The following is a 15,523-nucleotide window of genomic DNA, read 5'->3' on the forward strand; positions in this document are numbered from 1 at the left end:
AGAGAACTCGGGCACATGGCATCTAAAATGTATCTGACGACATTCCTCAATCTACGAAACCAAACGGCAACAAAAGAAAACGACCTCTGTAACCAGGTCAGAGAGGTGACGCTGCTCTAGATGCTCTACGGCTGCAGTTTAATTGGCGAAGTTCAGCAAAGTAAAGACAGAAGAGTGATGCGATAAAGCAGTAGGGTTCAGCAGATCAGAATTAGTTCTGGCAGAGTTGAGATGATGACAGCGCTTTACATTTCTGTCAACTGTCCACTATTTTAAGTGTCTAGCCCGTTGTGTAGGTAAACGCCTTCACAGGATGACGTTATCAGAACATCCAGTTATCGATTTGTATATTAGAACATAAGGTGAGGTCACACAGGTGAAATGTTCCATTCATCCTGTAGGAATGACATTTGTATTAGTTAATTATGGATATAAATACAAGCTCATTTTGTCATTTGGATGTATGAATTTGTTAATAAAATGATATTACATCATCTCTTTTAAAGGAATGGGCTATTTTGTGTAAATCCAAATTGTCCAAGAACAGAGTTTTGATGAAAGTAGCACAAAAATCTTAACCGTTCTGTAGATTGTAAATTCACACTAAGCGCACAAGTTAACAACACTTTGTCAGTCAATCTATCTTACGTTTTATTCTCTAATAATAGTTTCTCATGTGGGGATTACTTTAATGCAACTTGGCTATGAAATTAAAAGGGAATGCCAAGGTGGACATGAACTCATCTAAAACTAATTTAGTAGGACAGTCGGGGGCACAGGAAACAGCAAGAGCAATTACCTTAGAGGAAGAGGGAAAGGGAACAGAGGGGAAACTCTACCTTCTTCCAGCTCCGACCAAAGCTCCCCTACGACATTTTCCACCAAAAAGGTGCGGCTCTGCCGGTTGCGTCGGACATGATCCTTAGCTGGTTGTTAACAGAGAGAGAATGTTGTTGTGAGTGTGATGAAGTGCTGAAGCGCTGCTGTGTGAAGCAGTGTGGGTCATTTTGTGTGTGAAGGCAAGCGGCAGGCTGACAGCTCCTGGATGCGGTGCACACACACACACATGACACTGTATCAACACTGCGAAGCGACTTAGTCAAATTTGTTTCTTCTAGAGTCCTGAAGAAACATCAAATCCCAGTTTATTCTCAAGAAAGGCTGATTTTACACAACATTGCGACGCCACCGAAGCAGCCGGAGCTTCGATCGCAGCCAACAACCCACCAACAGACGGATCCATCCATCCAATCAAGAGTGAAAGTGCAGAGAAAGTGCCGGTTTGTGAAACAGAACATCAAGATTCCAAGAGTGTTTGTGTGATAAACATGAACAGGTGTCGTTCGCTGCTCGTCCAATCATTCATCAGGAACCACACCTGTCACAGTTCCAGTCAGAAGTGAATTCCAAATACAGATTCATGTATTGCTTTATCACACTTTAGTATCACTGAAATCAGGCGTCCTTTTAACTTGTTCTTTCAGAAACCGCAGTCAACTATAGTTGAAATAACTCACACACACAGTCTCCATTTGTTCTCAGCTAGATATCTGACCTGATGACATGCGCCTACATTTCAGTGTGTGCAAGCAGGGAAACAGACGTGAGTGTCGGCTGGACGTTTCCTCCTACAAAGAGGAAACAATACAGGGGAGGAAAGATGACTTTCCGCCTCTCGTCAGCCTCACAGAGGTCATGAGAAAGGTCTGTGATTAGGATTACGTAAAATCACTCCAACAATTTCAAATAAATGTAGAAAAGGAACTTTAATTTAAAGTAAAATGCTGTATAATGATTGTGTGATAGGAAATGTTTGACACATTTTTGTACAGAATCGTATAAATGTCAGATGGAAGCAGTAAGAATGAAGACTTCTTCACTTAAACGGGCCTAAAGTTCTTAGCAGGATTTACTTATACCATCATCTTGGTACATTCTTATCATTATTATTAATAAATTCTCTCAAAAACGTGTTAAGTCATCGTCGTGTGTGAGGTGAGGACAGACAGCATAATGACATTTGCTTTAAAAGGACTTACACTGCCTGAAGCTGGACAGGGAACATGAAAGGGAGCAATTACTGGTGTGTGTGTGTGTGTTCGTGTGTGTGTGTGTGTGTGTGTGCGTGCGTGTGTGCTTTCATCTCACGTCTGCAAGGCCAAACCAGACATTTTCTTAAACAGTAAAACAAAACCTATTGGATAGTTTCTCCTAATGCGATTGACCAGATTCTTTTGCCGACTCAAAAGCTTCTCCAGCTACAGAAGGAACGAATTTTAGTGAACTCGCCATGCAATAATGAACAACCCGACCCCGTCTGAGAGAATGTCATCATCACAGCTTTCACAGTTTGGCTGTGGCTTAATGCTCTAAATGCTGAAAGAAATAAAGCTTAGTTGCCCCAAGAAGCCTTTGAGTTTATCAAAGCACACGACTGTAAATTCACATGTGAATTTCAGGCTTTAATGCCTCTTTGTGTGTTCCTGCTATTCAGGAAGCGAAGGGTCCAAACCAAGGCCCCCTCCCCTCCCCACATCTTGAATTACCCTCATGTTTCTTCTTCTTCTGATTCCAGCCTGTAGCCATTATGAGTCTTCGCCAGCCAAATGTAAAAGTGTTTTCCTGTGAAAGCTCTTTACATTTACGTCTCCCTGCTCTGTGAAAAGAGACCAGACACCGTTTCCTGTTTTTGAACCATTAACAGCTAAAGATAAAGCAGGGGGGAGAATAATGATAAACTGTCAGATACTTTTATTCACAAAGGGGAGAGATGCACTTATTGAGCTGTGCGTCATTACAGTGACTCAGATGTGAGTGGCGTTCTCTGTTACGTGTGTGGCGTCTGTGGGAGCCCGCTCGTGTAAAAGTGCTTTTTTCCGGGACTCACCTTCAAGCACCTTGATTCAACGTTCCAGGGACCGAATCGAAAATTTACCAAATGGAAATAATAGTAGGCAATGTTATACTTCTGTTTACACAACTGTCTGCTTTGGATTAATGAAAGCCAATACTTGGTGCCTCGGCGTGGAGATCCCTCTGCTTACATTTGACCTTAATACGATGAATATGAGTCGTCCTCCGATGCCATTTACTGGTGATCGTTGATGAGGAACACATTAAATCTGTCTTTTGCATGGCAGTAATTGGTACACTCAGCTACGAGTGAAGAAGAGCAGCAGTTAGAAAAGTGAGATTTCAAAAGGAAAATAGTGAGATGGGTATTTGCTGTTTGCTGCTTCACATGCTGGTTTGGCTTTGGAACAAATCCTTTTCTTTGTTTCTGCTTTGCCAACACTTTGGGGTTTCCAAAAAAGTTAAATCTGACAATGTTATGGCCGCTAATAACGCAATAAACTTCTCCAACTTTTTGGAGGCCACAGGTCTGATGAAGTAAGATCGTCTTTGGATATGACGTCAAATTCAGCGATACACTTGCACAAAGCATAGAATGTGAGGGTGAATGTGCAAGCGCCCGTGAAAAAGAAGCAAAAGCCACTGATGAATGAGATGCTTAATGAAACGATTAACCAGATGAAGTTCATTTGACCCCCTTGTGATGTCATAGAGGTCAGTTTCCGTGACTTAACACAGCAACAAAAGCTCTTATACAGATGTTTCACGTGCTCAATACGATGCTCAACAAGACAAATAAGCTTGACTACCCCTTTAAAATGGCTAACCACAGTATACACTTATAACAACTCATTAAATATCATCACTTTGCAGACTAGACACTGTCAGTCCTGTAGTTGGCTTAATCTCTTAATTAATCTCTTCATCAGTGCAGTGTTGTGCTTGGTTAGTCATCAATGGAAAATGAGGGTCAGAAAGGAATCGTGGCGGTATTTGACCTAGAAACTGGTCTGTAGTGGGGAAGCGGACTGGACTTACCTTGGGTCATCCCCGCTGCTGCGTTTTCAGTGGGGCTGAAGCCATTTTGAGTGTTGTGGGTGCCCAGGTCCACCATCTGATGGAGGCGGAGCTTACGGCAATATATGGAGGCCGCCTCCGGCTCCAAGGCGATGATCAGCTGCTCCGGATATTCGCGGGACACTAGACCGGACTAAGCAAGGACACAACACACCGGGACATTTGGTCAGAAGAAACTCAAAGTCCTAAGAACATTTTCAGCTGATTTTGACCATTAGGAAGAAGTGCAGTTCAGTCAGAGTTCAGTCTTCTCCTCACCACTAAGATTTAATAATATATGACAAGAACCACAGACAAGCGTGAAGAAAGCTGCCATTAAAGACACAGGCCACAATTCAACATTACTACATCTTCAACGGCTCATAGGAGGCTGGACAGGACAACAGAAAGGAAATGACAGCTGCTATAAATACACTCAAACTGATTTAAGAGATATTAACACATATTTTTTTAACTTTGTATCAGTTTCTGTAGACGGCCATTATTAAAGCAGGTTTCATGTTGTGAATCAGGTTCTCATAAAATAGAATTGCAAACAAATGTTACTACAAAAAGGGATAAAGAAAAGAGAGCTGCGGTTTTTGACATGGCGCCTGGGGAACCAAAAGATAATGTGATCAGAAGAGGAGGAAGAGGAAGAGGAGTGCTTACGCCCACCTGAGATCAGAAGGATCCACACACACTCCCTGCTGCTGAGTCACTGCAGGCACCGAGCATCTCTTTCTCTCTCTCTCTCTCTCCTCCCCCTCCGTCAGCTCATCCTCTGCCTCCGTGCTGACCAGACCAAATAAAAGCCCTCATTCTCTCTCTCTTTCTCTTTCTGCCATCATCTAGATTCCATTTTGTCACTTACGCTCTCTGACAGAAACATGGCTAGTCTGAGACCTCTGCATACGCCCAACAAGCCAAGACAAAAGTGTCTCAAAGTGTCTTGAAATATCCATCAAAACTGCAACCAAATCAGCATTGTAGCTGCTCTTACATGCCGGGTTAGTGCATGGTTAGAGCTCTGTTAGTTACATTCATTAATGTGTCCCCTTTCAAAGCATGTGTTTCCACAACTGGACACAAACCAAACTGGCACTTGATAGTCTAGAGTCAGACACCATGCACTGATATCTATTGGTGTATTATTCATTAAGGAAACTGACAAAATATAATCCTCTATCTGATTGGCTAATAAAAGCTGTGAATGGACAGAATAACATTACATTATATCATATTTATGGGCAAAAAGCACGTTGGACTGAGAATGAGGATGCATTGAAACAAAAACTGACATTTCTTGCTGAAAAAAGCAAGTAGATGTATTACATTCATAGATCTTTTTATAGTATTAAACTATACATGTATTTATATTTCAAAGCTTTCTGTGGATCAGCTTGCTTTGGATCTACTGAGGCATTTCCAAAAACAACAGAACGCATTAATGTTTGGCTCACGTCACTGTTAGAGGACATTTGTATAACGATCTCTGCCTTTCACTCACACAAACGCAAGACGGTTCGGGCCCATTTAAATACAATCTTTAGCTTCTGCTCGGCTTTCCTTTAATCTATTTGTGGCTGATTTCATTCAAAACTATGGAAATTTAAAAAGGAGGGAAAGGGGGAGGCGATGCAAAGTTGTTCTAATGTGGTGCAAAGGTGTGTCAGTCAAATTTGCTCTGGGTCAACTTGCTTGTACACAATCACACAAAATAGTTCATCAACTCATTAGAAACATAGAGAATTTATGAAGTTAACCTTCAAATTTTAAGATTACAATAACAAAAGGTCCTTGATGTCCAATGTTAGATTACGGAGTAGTAAGTTTAGTAGTAGTTAGTCATATTCATTGAAACAGAAACATTCTTTCAAAAAAACTCAAGAATTCAGTGTCAGGATGTATTCTACCTAAAAGTTCTGCTAAGATCTTCAAGTCAAACATAATGAAATCCCCACCCCAAGGAAAATCACATTGCTGACATACATGCACGGACACACACACACACACACACACACTGGCCCCCCTCCCCGTCACATCTGCTCTCTGTCTCTACTCTCTCTTCCTCCAGCCTCTGCAGTGAGGCAGGCAGCCACACCCAAATGACCAAAACGCAGTCACACACACACACACACACACACACACAAACACACACACACACCACACCCTCCATTGAAGCGTATCACGTGTTAAAGTGTAAATCTGAGGCTTCTCACAGCGATGGGGGATCTGCTCATGTTGTTCTGTGTGTATTCACTTTATTATTGTCCGCATGTTAATCACGGACTAACACAATGACAGCTTGTCCTTTTAATATGTCAAAGTTTCCTCCAAACACCCACCTGATTGGATTTAATGATGCGGCTCCAAGATGAATGGGATTTGGCACACACACACATCCAGCGACCATTGATCAAACTACTGTATATCTTTCTGCATGATTGAATTACACTTTGTCATCCTGGGCTTTTAAAAGACGTGTTTGCCTAAATTTCTTTATAACAGGCACTTACTGATTGGGTAATTATAATGTTTGTTCAATCCAGCAAATAAAAGTGTCACTAAACAATACATGAACTTAATCACATTTATTAACATGTGTTTATATGTTAGCTCTAAAGTTAGCAGCACTTCTTGTGAAGGATTACTAAAGCATATCTGCATCTGCAGATCCCCTTCCTTCCTCCTTCCTTATTGTCTCTCTGTCACTTTGTTTCTCTTAAAAGATGATTGTCTGCCTCCCTCTACCTGTCCTCTACCGCTGCCTGAAGGTTGGGTGTGTGTGTGAGCGTATCTGTGTGTGTGTGTGTGTGTGCTCACAAGTATGCCAGTCACGTATTGCTGTGAGGCCGATTACTGCTTGGCACTGCAGTTCTGAGCATCCCTTTGCTCTCTCTCTCACTTTCTCTCTCTCTCTCTCTCTCTCTCTCTCTCTCTCCCTCCCTCCTCCCCCATATAAAAAAGTAATATCAGTCACGAGTATTCCTTTGGTTCCAACATAAACACAAATGACGTTTTGATGCACAAAAGGCCATAGTTAAAAAAATTGCTGAGCACATTAATTCTGCTAAGAGGGTAAACCAGTTTGTTAGAATGAAATGGCCTTTAGTGTCGCAACACACTCAGGACAAACTCCAAAAAACAGCTAAGTCATCAGTATGTCGGTCTTTCCATCAAGCATTATGAAGTACTGGGGTGTAATGACAGTAGCAGCCTCTAGGAGCTCAAACACACAGTTCAAACATGGTTTAAGCGGCTCAGAAACAAACGTGTGTGAGCGTGAGAAAGTGAGTCTTCTCACCTTATACGCAGCTTCCCTCATGAACTGCTTGGCGGGCATCTTCCAAATGGCCGGCACGGTGATCACCCATCTGACATCGTTGTTGTCAAAGTCACCGGCTGTCTGGTCGCTAAGCTCCTACAGGGTGACACACACACAGCAATACACAGCAAAGGTGACAAATGAGTAAAACCTTAATCAGCGGTGCATGAACGTTCTCTACCAAAACTCTATATACTGTATAAATATATCTGTGTGGAGGAAGTACTGCTTTACCTTTAGTGCCTGCTCTTTAAAGAAGGCCAGTGCATAGGCGAAGATATCCAGAGCCTTCACCCTCTTCCCATTGGCTGCCTGGAGGTCTGTCTCAGTGGACAGATTCTGATAGCAGGACAGAAGACAGAGAAGTCACCTCACACACACTGCACAACATCAAAGACATGTGTTATATTAAGGTGTTCATGGTCCTCTGAAGATGGAATTATAATGTTTTTATGATACCTTGACCTTTCCTATGGCACTGCAATCAGACCATACTTTACTGTGCTGCACAACAAATACCACAATCTAATCCAGACAGATTGTAATGGGATCTGATCATTTTTTCCTTTTCCCTCTTGATTTCTTCCTTATGTGAGCGGAATGGTAGTATGACTGAGTTGTCTGTCTCTGTGTGTGTGAGCCCTGAAATAGAGTGGAGAGCTATCCAAGAGAATTTATATAAATAGGAAGTAGACAACATTAACATTTATTAACATTTATTTAAGAGCAGTATCAGCAGAGTACCATGTGGTTAAACCTGTGCTGATGTTTCTGGAACACAGGCGTGCTGCTGAGAGTAATAGCACCATCCAGACCATGTCGTAGAAGTGAATTATGGGCAATAAAAAAAGACCAAGAGACAACAGCCATTGTTAGATGTCTGCCACTTGGCTCAGAACAGAGAGCAGCAGTGTGCTGCAGTATCAGCGCAGGCTCGCCATGCTGCGACGCATTACGTCACAGATTAAACAATGTGAGGCCGTGAAGATGGAGTGCTTTGCGTGCACACCGTTTGCGTGTGTGTGTGTGTGTCCTTACTGCAGTGGTGTGGAGCTTCATTTTGAATTTCTCCAGGTAGAGCCACTGTTTGGACTCGCTGGGGTCCAGGTCGTGGTAGAAGTCGCGGGCCGCGTAGCCGAAACTGTGGAACTTCCTGTCTGGGGTCAGCAAGATGGTGGTGGGAGTCTTCTGATTGGACACACCGGGGTCCCCGCCCTCCCAGCGTCTGGGTGGCAGATAAAAGGCCAGTAAGCTCTCACGCAAATATCAGCTCATATCAGTGTGAAGTCGTGCGTTTCTTCTTTTGCATTAATCAAATACAAAATGTAAATATCAACAAATGCACATGTCAGTTATTTGAGTGACACAAATGAAAATGCATTTATGTATAAATCTACAGGCAAAGTGACCTGGAATGGAAATGATTTTAAACTATGACCTCAATTTTTCAGTATGGGCATTTAAAAAAAAATCATGAAATTGGTTAAATATTTTCACAAAGCAGTTACTCAGTGATCTCAGAAGATCTCAGCTACCAGGTTAATTGAGTGGCCGGTGTATTTCTAGACAAAAGCGGGTCAGCTATTATTAGGGCAAACGTTCCTTGGGAAAAGTGCATGATGGGATTAAAGTCATCTCACTAAGAACTCCTGATGTGAAGTGGACCTAAATTGGGCGGATTTGGAAACTAATGGATACAACAGCTCTTAGTGCACACGAAAACACGGTGGGATGTTTTTGTTTTGAATCTGTAATCCACAAAATATTTTCTTCTTATTGATTTTGGCAGCATCTTTGTTAAGCAGTCATGGTTGTTTAGTTTCTTCCGAGACAAAACATCTTCCTCCCTGAGACTTCTGCTGGAACAGTGTGTGTGTGTGTGTGTGTGTGTGTGTGTGTGTGTGTGTGTGTTTCTGTAAGCCCTTTTCTTAGTTTGCAATGTCACAGTGAATATCTTTGCTCACAGAAATCACATAAGGCTCTGATTTAGTACAAAAAGAAGCCTAGCCTTGTAATCACTGAACAATAAATCCCCCAAATATATAATGTTTATTTTGTGTTCTGTAGCTGTGTTGCATCATTATATTTGATATTTGGGAAAAACAAAAATCTCAAACCATCATTGACAAACCAGCCCTGCGGGTTAAAAAGGAGGTCACTGAGATGCCCGGTGACATCATGTTTACACGATACAAACACATCTCAGGAGAAAAGCAGAGGATTAACGCAACTGTAAGCAACAAGATGAAACCAGAGCAGAAAAACACAATGTTGGAAAGAGAAAGAAATATCACCTGAGGCACATTTGGATGCAAATGATGACTCAAGTGCGAATGGAAAAAGGCTTACTTGTTAGATATAAAGTGCTGACAGAGACGCAGAATCTTTAGTTTGGAGTGCACGGCAACAACAAAAAGCCTGCGTGTCCTAGTTAGGCCGGGCGGGTTTGGCCTCACGTCACCCGGGTGAGACATTAGCAGTCTGCCTCATCTGGCCCAGCAGAGAGCTGTCAATGATGAATGTCTTTTTTACAACCAGATTGTCCGACTGCAAGGTGCAAAAGGTTTGAAAACAAGCCGGCATTCAGATTCCGGCACTCCGATTCCTGCTCCATTTGTTTGTTTTACAATGAGTGAGGACAGCTGCTGAATGCTAATGTTCGGTTCTATAGGACAAACAGTGTCCCGTAGCAGAACGCAGCCTCCCTCCACCCTTTCAAACCTCCTCTGTGCTCCTTGACACAGCGCAGGCAGCCTCAGCTCATCCTTCGTGCTTATCCTGAGCAGCATATGTTTGGATAAGGATTTCAGCAGAGGGGGGCCTGATCCAAACTAAATAATCGGGGGGATCCGAGTATGTTTTCACTGCAAATCTAGTAGCACCGAGCGAAAATATCTCATTCAGTTTGATCTCTTGATGAGAGTTAATGACCCATGTGTGAGACGGGACTCCTGCAGCAGCGTCCACAGCTCCGCCAGGGTGGAACTTCAACACAATTTTCCGAGTTATTGCAAATTTTACATTACAAATTTAGCAAAACAACAATCGAATTTAACTAATACATACAAGACATACTTAAGCTCCTAAACCACTCCTACATCTAATCCAGGGTTGGTGGGAAGATTCCTGAGTTGGACAGCAACCGTTTGTTAATACTCACGTTTAGTTTGTCAGAATGTAAGTTGTGTGTTTGTGTTGCGCACATCACTTACTGTCCTTTCTATTACTTTCACGGCACTCAATGTGAATGCGAGTAAGGCTTAGTTCCTAATGTAGTCCTTAACGTTTGGGCCCCAATGGATCTACTTTGTGTCTTCAGGAAGCCATTATCTACCACCTCAGATACTGAGATTGGTTCACATGACAGCACAAATGTTTGTGTAGCTACTTTACGAGAAGTAGAAGCTGCAGTTTTTACTCTGTAAATGCTGCATACATTTCATTCCAAATTACAACAAGGGTTAAAAACTAGCACAGGCATCTTTCCTACCGAAGCTTCTCCAGCTGTAGCATCAGTGCTGTGACATCATTCATGTCAAACAGCCAAATCTTCTTTTCAAAACAAGCAGCAGGTCTTATGCTGACGTCACCCATGATACTCTGTGTGAATGTGTGTAGTGCTGGTGCGGCTCTAGAGAGTAATGCCAAGAATGTGACTACTCGCACACGAGTGGGTGAACTGAAACACCTGTCAGCCTTTGGTGGTATGGAGTCTGTTAACCCCTGCCGTGCCTGGCACTGAGGCCAGGGGCGTTGACCTGGGGGGTCATGAGATTCTCAGGGTTGGAGTCCAGCCGCGACTCTTATCTACTTCCGCACCAGAATGAGAGCCGAATCTTATCGCTATAAACACATTTCAGCTGTACACTTGTCTAAGGAATTATGTGTGATGACCTTTTTACCTCTAAAGCAAGTGTTCTCAGTGTGCACCGAGCTCAACCTCCCCGCAACCGCCAGGAGCTCACTGGATCCACAACAAACTGAGGAATACTTTGAATTTACTGTTGCGTAACTTGCTGGAAATGATCCCAAATGCTGTAACTAAGTAGGGCAACCTCACACAAGTACAATCTTCTGGGATCAGTCAAACATGTGTCTATTAGGGCAGATCTCCTGAATTGTTTCTATGTACCCTCTCTCGCACATTTCTTGGGAGCAGTGACACATCTTGCAATATATTTAACGATAAAGCGACATCGTATCACAGCAAACAAACAATTATGTTGATCGATAACAGAATGGTGCCGAGTATCTCCAAATTTCCAGCTGTTTTGTTCTCCGCTTCCATTAAAAGACAATCTGTGCTTTTATATCTCTCCTATAAAACAAATTGTTACCAGACTCAGCCCAAGTTAACTGAGTCCTAAAGAACAGACAGTGGATTATTAAACAGTTTTATCCTTAGAGGCGATATTGTGCCGGGACAGTGTGAGCCCACACTCTCCTCTCTGGCGTTTGTCTGCATTGCAGTGCTGGCCTACCTCATGGTGTGAATACATTCCGGCTCATTAGTGAAGGCGTACGCGTAGCCGCTGGACGTGGTGCCAAAGTCGATGGCGACCACGACGATGAAGGTCGGCTCCGGCGTTACCTGGTCGGCGTCGTTTTGCTGCGGAGACAAGGTACAGTTAGACAGCTTTAGGGGATAGAAAGACATGATGTATGGGGAAGCCTGCTCGATCCCCCACCCCCCACGTTCAGCACAGCTACCGTCAATATATCTTCAACGATCGATCCTTATTCTGAGTGAATGCATCTCTGCCGTGTTGCTCACCTGAGTGTGTGAAGGAGACAGCGGTGTGATTCCGGGGTCGCCCATGCTCTTGGCTGGAGACGGATTAGCCATCGCATCTGTAGGCCAAGACAGAAAACGCATTTATTAATTTATGTTGTTGTGAAACCCAACAATTGGAGCACAACTGTCACGGGCCTTTGGGAAGCTGAACATGAGCATCGCTGCAGTTTGCGCTTCCTTAATTTTGTTATGCTCGGCTTTTTTAAGCACCAGGAACTGCAGGATATTAGATGTCAACGCTGTCAGCCTGTACACAGACCCCACTGGGCTTTGATGTCACTTTATGATTACACTCCTGCAACAAAGAGAAAACGAAGGATCAAGACCTGGGCCGTTACTCATCCTTGTGCAAGCTATGGTACACACAAATACAATCAGCTGCAACAACGCTGAGTAATACAGCCTTAGGAAATTGCCAATAGTTAGAGGAAAAGGCAGGAATTATTTAAGTCACTCCGAAGCAGTTGGAGATTTTCTGAAGAGTGAAACTAGTTGGTCAAGAATGAGAATGCAGGACAGACCGTGTGGCAAACTGTCACCTGCTGGAGTCTTTTTGTGATTTATCATCATAGAACTGTTGAAAACAAACAATTCTTCCATTAAAGTGTTCTTTTGGTGAGAGGGTTTTTCTTAAAATTGCTAGGATGGACACACCGAACGCTTTAAGGTCTCTGAACCTGAACTCTGGAAAGTCTCAGACTGTAAAGGCCCCAAAAAGTGAAAAGATGTCTTCACTTCCTTTGCAGCTACAGTGTTGACAAGGCTGACAATGTGGACTCCATTCAGACAGCAGAAAATGTCTGTTGCACCAGTCTTTGAAACACACAATGACATTTCAATTGAATTTGAGATTGTCTCCCCATTTGGTGCCATCATTTTCATTAGTCCAGCTTAATGGCCTTCACACAAAGTGTTCTTTCAACATACACAATCATAATAATACTCCCTCAACGTATTGTAAGTGTCTGGCAGAATTGTCTCGCAACGGGACATCATGTTATCCATCCTATTTTTCCGCCTGGCTCACCCTTTTCTCCGGCCCACCCCTACGGAGTGGATGAGTGGTCTTAAGACCCATAATACACTTTGCCAGGCAATTACAGCGGAGAATTACAGACCACCTGTGGCTAGACTCCATCTAGCCGCCATCCTGCCCGTCTCCTCCCAGCTCTGGCAGATCCACTCCCAAAATCACCTTTACAACGCTGGGCTTTATTCGCAACAATGGCGATAAAAAAAATCAAACCGAGATTAGAGAAGTAAAGTGCTCGTGTGGTGAATAATATCTCCTACTTCTTGGCTCAATCATTTTTATTGTGCCAGCTCGGTTTGTTTACCTTCGTATAATAAAAGTTTCATACATATCTAGATTCTCAGCGGGCAGTTGTGTACTAGCGACGCGACGAATGTTAATCTCAAACTACAGATTATTAACTGAATTTGTGGTGCTGTCTGATGCGGAGGTCACTTTTATTGCACGTAGGACAATCTTGAGCCTGTGTGCTGCCTTGAATATGCAGAGCGATCCCACAACAAACAGCAGATGTAAAGTCAATGATGGTGTTCAGTTCCTACTGTGTTGCATTTGATGCGTCTACAAAGGCGAGACAGTTGTTAGTCCTCTTTACTTTCAATACCAAATGCGGAGGGGCCACTTGTTGGAGTATAAAAGCATATCTAAGGGAAACAACATTTTACACACAATCAACGTTATTATGCATTTTCGAGGAGACAACAATCTGTTAGAGTTGCAGATCTAACATATTGATTTGTTATTTGTCCTGGATTTGTCTTTCTTTAAAAGGCCTACAAAGCTGTAAATATGACTCAATCACTTCGCTTAGATTTGTTTTTTAAAGCAAAAACATAACTGTTAAGATCTTGAAGCTGCTGGCTGTGTTCTTAAACAGTAAATGTGTTTAATCCCAGCATGTTCAAAGGCTGCAGTCCATCTCTAAACCCCCTGACACATTCAAGGTCACACGCCCACCTGCACATCTGTCTAATGGTGACCGGGTCACTATGATCAATGGCGTGACAGTAGACTGAGGTTAAAACCCCCGCCTGCCTTGTTGTGTGGCCTTTGCTTAGTCTGAAGGGTTGCAGCTGGATCGATGTGAGCACGTGGAGGGTTCAGACGAGCTGCGGCACAGCGTGTTTGACACACTCGAGACTGATTAGTCGAATTAAACCCGGAAATTTATGACATCTTTAAATAGCCTGCTGAACTGGTGTTGACACTGAGGCGTCGAGTCTGCAGCTGAAAAGGATGTGAAGATCCTTATTTTCTCTCCTCTCAGCGGGAGTGCTGACTTCCTGTCGGCCTTACATTCCATCTTCTTCCCCCCCTCCCCACCCCAAACGACTGTTATTGGGGGCCAGAGCCAGGGGAGTGTGTTTGTAAAATGATCAGGCACTTCTGAACAGCCAAGATAAAAATCAATTAGTCTGAGTACTGCTGGTTTCATGGATTTAAAAGGCTCACATCGATAAACGAGAGGGAAAGTGGGAAAGTCTTCAATTTTCTGACGACATTGCTGTGTCCTTTCTGGAACCACTCTCACCCTCACTCGGGGTCTGGGTGAGGGGAGACCAGTTGATCTAATACAATGCTTTTAACCTGTGCTGAGAGGACAGATTACATCATGACTAACTCACAACTCAGCCTTTATGACCCAGAATAGTATAGAGAAGGAACACGACTGTAAAGTGCCTGCTTCAATAAAGACCTGAAGGGGATTAAAAGTATCACATCATAGAAGCGTAGAGTTAAAAGCTTACTGACCTCTCAACATTACACTTTTAGCTGTTATACTTACAGGCTGGACTCAAGGAATCTAACCCTAACACACTTTCCCCTTGGTGTCTCTCAGTGGAGTACAGTGGAATACAACTCTAAGTTCCTTGGACAGTATTATTCATCTTTGTCTTTTCATCATTCAAATCTGCAATTGGAAAACAAATCTACAAGTGGATTTAAATGGCTCCAGAGCGACAAAAATTGGCTATGTTGTGTAGAAATGTTGATTCAGACTCTAGTTTAAATGTTTTAACTGTTGCCGACTTGTTAATGACGCTACAGCGAATCCCGGGAGATCTTCATAGACTCTAACAAAGGCAGCTTGTTTCAGGAGACAGTGGAGGCTTAAGACCGCCATGAAACGGAGACAGACACAAAGCAAAGCGCCAACTGTTACCTACAATAGCAAAAAGAGGAGCCTCATTAAATTCTGAGTGGCACAAACACACGTACACACACACACGCACACACAAAATCAACTATCAAAGAGTGACATTCATAAGGCCGAAGGCAAAATGAGTTCGGGGGCAGAATGTGATGTTTCTTCCTCCCATCTGAGGTCCCATTCATTCACCAGGGAGAGGGAGAGAGAGAGAGAGAGAGAGAGAGAGAGAGAGAGAGAGACACACAGACTCTACCTCGCCCCCTGCCCCCCTTTCTCCTCTTTCCCTGGCTGACTGCATCCATTGGC

At 43.2% G+C, this 15,523-nt stretch overlaps 1 protein-coding gene across 2 annotated transcripts in view; it reads right to left on the reverse strand.

The window, feature by feature from the left end:
• hspa12a (heat shock protein 12A) overlaps nt 1–15,523 on the reverse strand; it is a 30,276-nt gene that overhangs the window by 6,922 nt on the left and 7,831 nt on the right. Inside the window, exons 2-8 of one of the 2 annotated variants that reach the window (XM_076166363.1) lie at nt 12,012–12,088; nt 11,719–11,846; nt 8,276–8,462; nt 7,472–7,576; nt 7,217–7,333; nt 3,892–4,063; nt 840–926 (exon numbers count right to left, since the gene is read on the reverse strand). In XM_076166363.1, the coding sequence (XP_076022478.1) occupies nt 840–926; nt 3,892–4,063; nt 7,217–7,333; nt 7,472–7,576; nt 8,276–8,462; nt 11,719–11,846; nt 12,012–12,088 (873 nt within the window). The remainder of the gene's footprint in view (nt 1–839; nt 927–3,891; nt 4,064–7,216; nt 7,334–7,471; nt 7,577–8,275; nt 8,463–11,718; nt 11,847–12,011; nt 12,089–15,523) is intronic. The other variant, XM_076166355.1, reaches the window with a different exon arrangement.

Source organism: Genypterus blacodes, unplaced genomic scaffold, assembly GCF_046128005.1.
Source record: "Genypterus blacodes isolate CSIRO-AG114 ecotype Tasmania unplaced genomic scaffold, CSIRO-AGI_Gbla_v1 ptg000012l_1, whole genome shotgun sequence".
Lineage (NCBI taxonomy): Eukaryota > Metazoa > Chordata > Actinopteri > Ophidiiformes > Ophidiidae > Genypterus > Genypterus blacodes.